Source organism: Somniosus microcephalus, unplaced genomic scaffold (genome assembly GCF_052327205.1).
Source record: "Somniosus microcephalus isolate GS21.2 unplaced genomic scaffold, FLI_Smic_1.0 unresolved_chr7, whole genome shotgun sequence".
In the NCBI taxonomy this organism is placed as follows: domain Eukaryota; kingdom Metazoa; phylum Chordata; class Chondrichthyes; order Squaliformes; family Somniosidae; genus Somniosus; species Somniosus microcephalus.
In genome coordinates this window covers 5,942,063-5,954,695 of record NW_028225185.1, presented here as the reverse complement: position 1 = coordinate 5,954,695, position 12,633 = coordinate 5,942,063, and the positions used below count along the sequence as shown (strand labels likewise).

At 45.4% G+C, this 12,633-nt stretch overlaps 1 protein-coding gene across 1 annotated transcript in view; it reads left to right on the top strand.

The window, feature by feature from the left end:
• LOC147086426 (cadherin-related family member 5-like) overlaps positions 1–7,178 on the top strand; it is a 78,987-nt gene extending 71,809 nt beyond the window's left edge. The window contains exons 9-10 of the mRNA XM_085978531.1: positions 3,654–3,751; positions 6,806–7,178. Of these exons, the coding sequence (XP_085834657.1) occupies positions 3,654–3,751; positions 6,806–7,030 (323 nt within the window). The 3' untranslated portion in view covers positions 7,031–7,178. The remainder of the gene's footprint in view (positions 1–3,653; positions 3,752–6,805) is intronic.
• The last annotated feature ends 5,455 nt before the right edge of the window (positions 7,179–12,633 follow it).

The window sequence follows — 12,633 nt, the reverse complement described above, 5'->3', positions numbered from 1 at the left end:
AATTTAAACCAATGCCCAAGATAAAGAGAGAAATACTGACCAAGCAATCACTTCCCTACTTTCCTGTGTCATCTCTCATTTTTTTCCTTTTACATATCTAGTCTGTCCACTATACACAGGGTTCCGAGGTGGACATGACTGGGGTCAGCGATGGGGCCTGGGCAACCCCATTCAATTGCAGGCAAGTACCAAGTATCCTTGCTGCATTAGGTGGGCACCAGACATGCGCCAGCTGTGACAGTTGAACCTGCCTGCCCCATAGAAATTCAATGCCCTTCCAGTGACCCTGTGAACTTCCATCATGCTTCAACCACTGTCGATCCAACTCAACTACTGTCCATCCATCTCAATCATTGTCCATCACTCTCAACCACTGTCCATCCATCTCAACCATTGTCCATCCATCTCAACCATTGTCCATCCATCTCAACCATTGTCCATCCATCTCAGCCATTGTCCATCCATCTCAACCATTGTCCATCCATCTCAACCATTGTCCATCCATCTCAACCACTGTCCATCCATCTCAACCATTGTCCATCCACCTCAACCATTGTCCATCCATCTCAACCATTGTCCATCCATCTCAATCATTGTCCATCCAGCTCAACCATTGTCAATCCATCTCAGCCATTGTCCATCCATCTCAACCATTGTCCATCCATCTCAACCATTGCCCATCCATCTCAACCATTGTCCATCCAACTCAACCACTGTCCATCCATCTCAACCACTGTCCACCCATCTCAACCATTCTCCATCCCTCTCAACCATTGTCCATCCATCTCAACCACTGTCCATCCATCTCAACCATTGTCCATCCATCTCAACCATTGTCCATCCATCTCAGCCATTGTCCATCCATCTCAACCATTGTCCATCCATCTCAACCATTGTCCATCCATCTCAACCACTGTCCATTCATCTCAACCATTGTCCATCCATCTCAACCATTGTCCATCCAACTCAACCATTGTCCATCCATCTCAATCATTGTCCATCCAGCTCAACCATTGTCAATCCATCTCAGCCATTGTCCATCCAGCTCAGCCATTGTCCATCCATCTCAACCATTGTCCATCCATCTCAACCATTGTCCATCCATCTCAACCATTGTCCATCCATCTCAACCACTGTCCATCCGTCTCAACCACTGTCCACCCATCTCAACCATTCTCCATCCCTCTCAACCATTGTCCATCCATCTCAACCACTGTCCATCCATCTCAACCATTGTCCATCCATCTCAACCATTGTCCCTCCATCTCAACCACTGACCGTCCCTCTCAACCATTGTCCATCCATCTCAACCATTGTCCGTCCATCTCAACCATTGTCCATCCATCTCAACCATTGTCCATCACTCTCAACCATTGTCCGTCCATCTCAACCATTGTCCATCCATCTCAACTATTGTCCATCCATCTCAACCATTGTCCATCCATCTCAACTATTGTCCATCCATCTCAACCATTGTCCATCCATCTCAACCATTGTCCATCCATCTCAACCATTGTCCATTCATCTCAACCATTGTCCATCCATCTCATCATGAAGATTCAGCAAGAAGGTTGCTCATCTCCAACCTCATGCAAACTCTCTGTAACACTGGGCAGTCTGCCATCAGTAGTATCTGTGAGGTGAAGGAGAACACAATACTAATGTAGCGTTCATCTTTCTGTTTTGGAAACAACTACAACAACAACTTGTATTTATTTAGCGCCTTTAATTTAGTGAAATGTCCCAAGGCGCTGCACAGGTGTATTATAAGACAAAAAATTTGACACCGAGCCACATCAGGATAAATTAGGGCAGGTGACCAAAAGCTTGGTCAAAGAGAGCTTTTAAGGAGCTTCTTAAAGGAGGAGAGAGAACATCGAATTATACATACAGCGCAGTAAGAAGCCATTTGGCCCCTCGCTCCAATAAGAACATTCACTTAGTCCAATCTCTGTTTCTTTCTTTACCATTTAAAAAATATATGAGGGAAAAATTCATTAGCGACCATTTTGGGTCGCTAAGATCGCCTGGGGGCTAAATTTAGTGCCTGGCGAGATACAGCGCTGGCGATCGCTACCTGCAGCTTTAGCGCCGCAAGGGAGGGGGAGAGCTAATTCAAGCTCGCCACTTCATTCTTAGAGCGTTACCCCCGAACATCGGGGCGGTGCGTTCTGCAGCATTACGCGCTGGGCCACGTAGCGCTGCCGCAGGGAAGGGATCATCCCCTCATTAAAGGGGAGGGGCCCAAGGCCACAACTCTGAGGGGCCCCACCTGGACCACCGGGGAGTGGGGTGCCATGCCAGCAGCCCGGCACACAAGAGGAGCACCGGGCTTCCAGATCGTGGCACGGATCCCGCGTTTAAAGAGGCAACGGGCCGCGACAAGTAAGTTGTAAGTAAGAAGAAGAGGACGATTTTTTTCCCCGCCCGCCACCTCCCCTTTAGTTAGCGCCCCACGAGCCTCCGGCTGCTCCGTTCCCACCCCCTGAATCGGCTGCTGTCATCGCCTGGCGCAGATTCAGGGGGCGCGGGACTATTTTGCAGAAGGGGCGAAAACGGGGCGCTGCGCACGGTGATGATGTCGTCATCGCCTGCGCAGTGGAGCTTGGCACTACTGGTTACTGCCGCTGCTAAACTCCCGCTAAATTTAGCGAGAGTTGTTAGAGGCGCCGTGCCCAGGCGAAAATTCGTTTGCGCCCCGTTAGCGCCCCCCAGAGGCACTAATGGGGGGCGTAAATGCAGCAAATTTATCCCTTGCCCGTTTAAAAGGCATTGTGGGTTCTGCCTCCCCCACTGTTTCTGGTCGGATACACCATGTCCCAACACCCTCTGTATAATAATCCTAACCTGTCCTTCATTCATTTGCTGATGATCTGAAATTGATTCCCTTTAATTACCAACTGACCAACCAATGAAAATAGTCTTTCCTGATGTACTTTATTGAAAGCCCCACTTAATTTTGATCCCCTCTGTCAGATCTCCTCTGAACCTTCTCTGTTCTAATGAAAAGGGCCCCAGTTTCTCTCATCTCTCCTCGTGAGAGGCAAGATAAGGGAGTGAAGGGTTATGGGGAGCGGGCAGGGAAGTGGCTTTGAGCCCAAGATCAGCCATGATCTTATTGAATGGCGGAGCAGGCTCGAGGGGCCAAGTGGCCTATTCCTGCTCCTATTTCTTATGTTCTTATGACTAACACCTCTCATCCCTGGGATCACCTTGGCGCATCTCTTCCGCACCCACTGCTTGGCCCTGCCATCCTTCTGAAACTGAACGCAATATTCTAACTGGGGTCTAACCAGTGGTTCGTACAGATTTAACATTATCTCTTTGCTTTTGTATTCTGTGCCCCTATTTCTAAAACTTAGGATCCCATCTACGTTTTCTAGCTATGACTACTGACCCTCTCACTTTTAAAGAGTTGTTGGTCAATGCAGCTGATCTGATTGGCATTCTCCTTCCTTTCCATAGCCGGGTTATTGTTATGCACGTTTCTTCCTCTCTGCCAATCAGGGAACAACAACACTTCCTGCTGTAGACGCCATCTACTGAGAAGATCTGTGCCCTCGGACTCAGAGACTTGAAATGTTGGGTGGTGACATTTTGTTGACTAATTTGTCAGTGAGCTTTGTTTTCATTCGCTGATTTTCATTTTGTAGGAGATCACAACAACATTTTTAAAATCGATACAAGAAGTGGGGCTATAACCATGACTAAAGCTGTAACTACCCTGGACGCGATTGTGCTAACAGTCCTGGTATGTACACCGCTCGACTCGCTCATTGAACCCGGGAGACCCCATTGAACCCGGGAGACCCCATTGAACCCGGGAGACCCCATTGAACCCGGGAGACCCCATTGAACCCGGGAGACCCCATTGAACCCGGGAGACCCCATTGAACCCGGGAGACCCCATTGAACCCGGGAGACCCCATTGAACCTGGGAGACCCCATTGAACCCGGGAGACCCCATTGAACCCAGGAGATCCCATTGAACCTGGGAGATCCCATTGAACCCGGGAGACCCCATTAAAACCGTGAGACCCCATTGAACCCAGGAGACCCCATTGAACCCGGGAGATCCCATTGAACCCGGGAGATCCCATTGAACCCGGGAGATCCCATTGAACCTGGGAGACCCCATTGAACCTGGGAGACCCCATTGAACCCGGGAGATCCCATTAAACCCGGGAGATCCCATTGAACCCAGAAGATCCCATTGAACCCGGGAGATTCCATTGAACCCGGGAGACCCCATTGAACCCAGGAGATCCCATTGAACCCGGGAGATCCCATTGAACCCGGAAGATCCCATTGAACCCGGGAGACCCCATAGAACCCGGGAGATCCCATTGAACCTGGGAGATCCCATTGAACCTGGGAGATCCCATTGAACCCGGGAGATCCCATTGAACCCGGGAGATCCCATTGAACCCGGGAGACCCCATTGAACCCGGGAGATCCCATTGAACCCGGGAGACCCCATTGAACCCGGGAGACCCCATTGAACCCGGGAGACCCCATTGAACCCGGGAGACCCCATTGAACCCGGGAGATCCCATTGAACCCGGGAGATCCCATTGAACCCGGGAGATCCCATTGAACCTGGGAGACCCCATTGAACCTGGGAGACCCCATTGAACCCGGGAGATCCCATTAAACCCGGGAGATCCCATTGAACCCGGAAGATCCCATTGAACCCGGGAGATCCCATTGAACCCGGGAGACCCCATTGAACCCAGGAGATCCCATTGAACCCGGGAGATCCCATTGAACCCGGAAGATCCCATTGAACCCGGGAGACCCCATAGAACCCGGGAGATCCCATTGAACTCGGGAGATCCCATTGAACCTGGGAGATCCCATTGAACCCGGGAGATCCCATTGAACCCGGGAGATCCCATTGAACCCGGGAGACCCCATTGAACCCGGGAGATCCCATTGAACCCGGGAGACCCCATTGAGCCCGGGAGACCCCATTGAACCCGGGAGATCCCATTGAACCCGGGAGACCCCATTGAACCCGGGAGACCCCATTGAACCCGGGAGACCCCATTGAACCTGGGAGACCCCATTGAACCCAGGAGATCCCATTGAACCTGGGAGATCCCATTGAACCCGGGAGACCCCATTGAACCTGGGAGATCCCATTGAACCCGGGGGACCCCATTAAAACTGTGAGACCCCATTGAACCCAGGAGACCCCATTGAACCCGGGAGATCCCATTGAACCCGGGAGATCCCATTGAACCTGGGAGACCCCATTGAACCTGGGAGACCCCATTGAACCCGGGAGATCCCATTGAACCCGGGAGATCCCATTGAACCCAGAAGATCCCATTGAACCCGGGAGCTTCCATTGAACCTTTGAGACCCCATTGAACCCGGGAGATCCCATTGAACCCGGGAGACCCCATTGAACCCAGGAGACCCCTTTGATTCCGTGAGACCCCATTGAACCTGTGAGACCTCATTAAACCGGGAGTCCCCATTGAACCTGGGAAACCCCATTGAACCTGGGAAACCCCATTGAACCCAGTAGATCCCATTGAACCTGGGAGACCCCATTAAACCTGTGAGACCCCATTGAACCTGTGAGACCCCATTAAACCGGGAGACCCCATTGAACTCAGGAAACCCCATTGAACCCGGGAGACCCCACTGAACCTGTGAGACCCCATTGAACCCAGTAGATCCCATTGAACCTGGGAGACCCCATTAAACCTGTGAGACCCCATTGAACCCGGGAGACCCTACTGAGTCCGGGAGATCCCATTGAACCCGGGAGACCCCACTGAATCTGTGAGACCACATTGAGTCCGGGAGACCCCATTGAACCCAGGAGACCCCATCGATTCCATGAGACCCCATTGAACCTGTGAGACCCCATTAAACCGGGAGACCCCATTGAACTCGGGAGACCCCATTGAGTCCAGGAGACCCCAATGAATCCGTGTGACCGCATTGAACCCGGGAGATCCCATTGAACCTGTGAGACCCCATTGAACCCGGGAGACTCCGTTGAGTCCAGGAGACCCCATTGAACCCAGGAGACTCCATTGAGTCTGGGAGACCCCATTAAACCTGTGAGACCCCATTGAACCCGGGAGACCCCATTGAGTCCAGGAGACCCCAATGAACCCGTGAGACCCCAATGAACCCGTGAGACCCCATTGAACCTGGGAGACCCCATTGAACCTGGGAGACCCCATTAAACCTGTGAGACCCCATTGAGTCCGGGAGACCCCTTCGATTCCATGAGACCCCATTGAACCCGGGAGACCCCATTGAAACCGGGAGACCCCATTGAACCTGTGAGACCCCATTGAACCTGTGAGACCCCATTGAATCCGGGAGACCCCATTGAAACTGGGAGACCCCATTGAGTCCGGGAGACCCCGTTGAACCTGTGAGACCCCATTGAGTTCGGGAGACCCAATTGAACCCCGGAGACCCCATTAAACCTGTGAGACCCCATTGAACCCGGGAGACCCCATTGAGTCCAGGAGACCCCAATGAACACGGGGGACCCCAGTGAACCCAGGAGACCCCATTAAACCTGTGAGACCCATTGAGTCCGGGAGACCTCATTGAACCTGTGAGACCCCACTGAACCCGGGAGACTCCATTAAACCTGTGAGACCCCATTGAAACCGGGAGACCTCATTGAACCTGGGAGATCCCATTGAACCTGGGAGACCCCATTGAACCCGGGGGACCCCATTGAGTCCGGGAGACCCTGCTGTGTTCCAGTTGATTGCAACTGTGTTGTCTAAGAGTAGTGTATAATCCAAGTGTTTTCCTTAAACAGGCTTACCAGGAGGACGATCACTACAAATACTCCACAACCACTGTTACGCTCAATGTGGTAAAAACAAAGAACTGCAATCCATTGTTTGAGAAAGCAGCCTATGAAGGAACTATACAGGGTGACGCAGAGCCTGACAGTATCGTCATAGGATATGGTTCAGCCACAAAACCACTTGCAGTTCAGGCTACTGATTGTGACTATCCCGATGTAAGTAAAAGAAAGTGAAGACTTACTTTTGGGGAAAAAGAAATATTGTCCACCAGTACAACACAGCACAGTCTGTATGAGGCCCAGTATTGTTGCCCATTCCTGTAGTATCCTGTGTGTTCTGCAATACTCCACCCTATTCATCAATATATCTCTCTGTCCATCAATATCCCTCTCTGTTCATCAATATCCCTCCCTGGTCATCAATATCCCTCTCTGTTCATCAATATCCCTCTCTGTCCATCAATATCTCTCTGTACATCAATATCTCTCTCTGTTCATCAATATCCCTCTCTGTTCATCAATATCCCTCTCTGTCCATCAATATCTCTCTCTGTTCATCAATATCCCTCTCTGTCCATCAATATCTCTCTGTACATCAATATCTCTCTCTGTTCATCAACATCTCTCTCTGTTCATCAATATCCCTCTCTGTTCATCAATATCTCTCTCTGTTCATCAATATCCCTCTCCGTTCATCAATATCTCTCTCTGTTCATCAATATCTCTCTCTGTTCATCAATATCCCTCTTTGTTCATCAATATCTCTCTCTGTTCATCAATATCTCTCTCTGTTCATCAATACCTCTCTCTGTTCATCAATATCCCTCTCTGTTCATCAATATCTCTCTCTGTTCATCAATATCTCTCTCTGTTCATCAATATCCCTCTCTGTTCATCAATATCTCTCTCTGTTCATCAATATCTCTCTCTGTACATCAATATCCCTCTCTGTTCATCAATATCTCTCTCTGTTCATCAATATCTCTCTTTGTTCATCAATATCTCTCTCTGTTCATCAATATCTCTCTGTCCATCAATATCCCTCTCTGTTCATCAATATCTCTCTCTGTTCATCAATATCCCTCTCTGCTCATCAATATCTCTCTCTGTTCATCAATATCCCTCTCTGTTCATCAATATCCCTCTCTGTTCATCAATATCCCTCTCTGTCCATCAATATCTCTCTCTGTTCATCAATATCCCTCTCTGTTCATCAATATCCCTCTCTGTCCATCAATATCCCTCTCTGTTCATCAATATCTCTCTCTGTTCATCAATATCTCTCTCTGTTCATCAATATCCCTCTCTGCTCATCAATATCTCTCTCTGTTCATCAATATCCCTCTCTGTTCATCAATATCTCTCTCTGTTCATCAATATCTCTCTCTGTTCATCAATATCCCTCTCTGTTCATCAATATCTCTCTCTGTTCATCAATATCCCTCTCTGCTCATCAATATCTCTCTCTGTTCATCAATATCCCTCTATGTTCATCAATATCCCTCTCTGTTCATCAATATCCCTCTCTGTTCATCAATATCTCTCTCCGTTCATCAATATCCCTCTCTGTTCATCAATATCCCTCTCTGCTCATCAATATCTCTCTCTGTTCATCAATATCCCTCTCTGTTCATCAATATCCCTTTCTGTTCATCAATATCTCTCTCTGTTAATCAATATCTCTCTCTGTTCATCAATATCCCTCTCTGTTCATCAATATCCCTCTCTGTCCATCAATATCTCTCTCTGTTCATCAATATCCCTCTCTGTTCATCAATATCTCTCTGTGTCCATCAATATCTCTCTCTGTTCATCAATATCTCTCTCTGTTCATCAATATCTCTCTCTGTTCATCAATATCTCTCTCTGTTCATCAATATCTCTCTCTGTTCATCAATATCTCTCTCTGTTCATCAATATCCCTCTCTGTTCATCAATATCCCTCTCTGTTCATCAATATCTCTCTCTGTTCATCAATATCTCTCTCTGTTCTTCAATATCTCTCTCTGTTCTTCAATATCCCTCTCTGTTCATCAATATCTCTCTCTGTTCATCAATATCTCTCTCTGTTCATCAATATCCCTCTCTGTTCATCAATATCTCTCTCTGTTCATCAATATCCCTCTCTGTTCATCAATATCTCTCTCTGTTCATCAATATCCCTCTCTGTTCATCAATATCCCTCTCTGTTCATCAATATCTCTCTCTGTTCATCAATATCCCTCTCTGTTCATCAATATCCCTCTCTGTTCATCAATATCTCTCTCCGTTCATCAATATACCTCTCTGTTCATCAATATCCCTCTCTGTTCATCAATATCTCTCTCTGTTCATCAATATCTCTCTCTGTTCTTCAATATCGCTCTCCGTTCATCAATATCCCTCTCTGTTCATCAATATCCCTCTCTGTTCATCAATATCTCTCTTCGTTCATCAATATCCCTCTCTGTTCATCAATATCACTCTCTGTTCATCAATATACCTCTCTGTTCATCAATATCCCTCTCTGTTCATCAATATCTCTCTCTGTTCATCAATATCTCTCTCTGTTCATCAATATCCCTCTCTGTTCATCAATATCCCTCTCTGTTCATCAATATCTCTCTCTGTTCATCAATATCCCTCTCTGTTCATCAATATCACTCTCTGTTCATCAATATACCTCTCTGTTCTTCAATATCGCTCTCCGTTCATCAATATCTCTCTCTGTTCATCAATATCCCTCTCTGTTCATCAATATCCCTCTCTGTTCATCAATATCCCTCTCTGTTCATCAATATCTCTCTCTGTTCATCAATATCCCTCTCTGTTCATCAATATACCTCTCTGTTCATCAATAGCCCTCTCTGTTCATCAATATCTCTCTCTGTTCATCAATATCTCTCTCTGTTCATCAATATCTCTCTCTGTTCATCAATATCCCTCTCTGTTCATCAATATACCTCTCTGTTCATCAATATCTCTCTCTGTTCATCAATATCTCTCTCTGTTCATCAGTATCCCTCTCTGTTCATCAATATACCTCTCTGTTCATCAATATCTCTCTCTGTTCATCAATATCTCTCTCTGTTCATCAATATCTCTCTCTGTTCATCAATATCTCTCTCTGTTCATCAATATCCCTCTCTGTTCATCAATATACCTCTCTGTTCATCAATATCCCTCTCTGTTCATCAATATCCCTCTCTGTTCATCAATATCTCTCTCTGTCCATCAATATCTCTCTCTGTTCATCAGTATCTCTCTCTGTTCATCAATATCCCTCTCCGTTCATCAATATCTCTCTCTGTTCATCAATATACCTCTCTGTTCATCAATATCCTTCTCTGTTCATCAATATCTCTCTCTGTTCATCAATATCTCTCTCTGTTCATCAATATCGCTCTCTGTTCATCAATATCCCTCTCTGTTCATCAATATCCTTCTCTGTTCATCAATATCCCTCTCTGTTCATCAATATCTCTCTCTGTTCATCAATATCTCTCTCTGTTCTTCAATATCGCTCTCCGTTCATCAATATCACTCTCTGTTCATCAATATCCCTCTCTGTTCATCAATATCTCTCTCTGTTCATCAATATCTCTCTCTGTTCATCAATATCTCTCTCTGTTCATCAATATCTCTCTCTGTTCATCAATATCCCTCTCTGTCCATCAATATCTCTCGCTGTTCATCAATATCTCTCTCTGTACATCAATATCTCTCTCTGTTCAACAATATCTCTCTCTGTTCTTCAATATCGCTCTCCGTTCATCAATATCTCTCTCTGTTCATCAATATCCCTCTCTGTTCATCAATATCTCTCTCTGTTCATCAATATCTCTCTCTGTTCATCAATATCCCTCTCTGTCCATCAATATCTCTCTCTGTTCATCAATATCTCTCTCTGTTCATCAGTATCTCTCTCTGTTCATCAATATCTCTCTCTGTTCATCAATATCTCTCTCTGTTCATCAATATCCCTCTCTGTTCATCAATATCCCTCTCTGTTCATCAATATCTCTCTTTGTTCATCAATATCCCTCTCTGTTCATCAATATCTCTCTTTGTTCATCAATATCCCTCTCTGTTCATCAATATCTCTCTCTGTTCATCAATATCCCTCTCTGTTCATCAAAATCTCTCTCTGTTCATCAATATCTCTCTCTGTTCATCAATATCCCTCTCTGTTCATAAATCTCTCTCTCTGTTCATCAATATCCCTCTCTGTTCATCAATATCTCTCTCTGTTCATCAATATCTCTCTCTGTTCATCAATATCCCTCTCTGTTCATCAATATCTCTCTCTGTTCATCAATATCTCTCTCTGTTCATCAATATCTCTCTCTGTTCATCAATATCTCTCTCTGTTCATCAATATCCCTCTCTGTTCATCAATATCCCTCTCTGTTCATCAATCTCTCTCTCTGTTCATCAATATCCCTCTCTGTTCATCAATATCTCTCTCTGTTCATCAATATCTCTCTCTGTTCATCAATATCCCTCTCTGTTCATCAATATCTCTCTCTCTTCATCAATATCCCTCTCTGTTCATCAATATCTCTCTCTGTTCATCAATATCCCTCTCTGTTCATCAATATCTCTCTCTGTTCTTCAATATCCAATTCCAATTCCAATTAAAATGCTTTATTGGCATGAAAGTTTACAGAGAACCATATTGCCAAAGCTTACATAGCAAAAAGGTACAGTTTTCCAACATTCTGTAGGTGTCAATCGATTTGACATTTGTTGGGTACATACAATATTACTTTTAAACAATATTAATTTTAAACAGTCTTTGTACTTCATTTGGTACGTTCAATATTAATTTTAAACAGTCTTAATTTTAAACAGTCCTCAGGTTGTGACATGTTGTTACATATTTGGCCCCAAGGTATGGTCTGTCTCCTTCTCCTAGGACTAATCTCAATTTTGACAGATCATCCAATTCCTTGAAATCTGGGGTTGTTTGGCTTAGCTTGTTGAATAATATGTTTCTTGATGTGTTGAATTTTTCGCATTTTAGGAGGAAATGCATTTCTGTTTCAACCTCGCCAGCCAGACATTGATCGCATATTCTATTCTCTCTAGGCTGCCAGGATTTCTTGTATCTGCCTTTTTCAATTTCCAGTTGGTGGTCGCTCTCTGTTCATCAATATCCCTCTCTGTTCATCAATATCTCTCTCTCTTCATCAATATCCCTCTCTGTTCATCAATATCTCTCTCTGTTCATCAATATCCCTCTCTGTTCATCAATATCTCTCTCTGTTCATCAATATCCCTCTCTGTTCATCAATATCTCTCTCTCTTCATCAATATCCCTCTCTGTTCATCAATATCTCTCTCTGTTCATCAATATCCCTCTCTGTTCATCAATATCTCTCTCTGTTCTTCAACATCTCTCTCCGTTCATCAATATCCCTCTCTGTTCATCAATATCTCTCTCTCTTCATCAATATCCCTCTCTGTTCATCAATATCTCTCTCTGTTTATCAATATCTCTCTCTATTCATCAATATCTCTCTCTGTTCATCAACATCTCTCTCTGTTCATCAATATCCCTCTCTGTTCATCAATATCTCTCTCTCTTCATCAATATCCCTCTCTGTTCATCAATATCTCTCTCTGTTCATCAATATCCCTCTCTGTTCATCAATATCTCTCTCTGTTCATCAATATCTCTCTCTGTTCATCAATATCCCTCTCTGTTCATCAATATCTCTCTCTCTTCATCAATATCCCTCTCTGTTCATCAATATCTCTCTCTGTTCATCAATATCTCTCTCTGTTCATCAACATCTCTCTCTGTTCATCAACATCTCTCTCTGTTCATCAATATCTCTCTCTGTTCATCAATA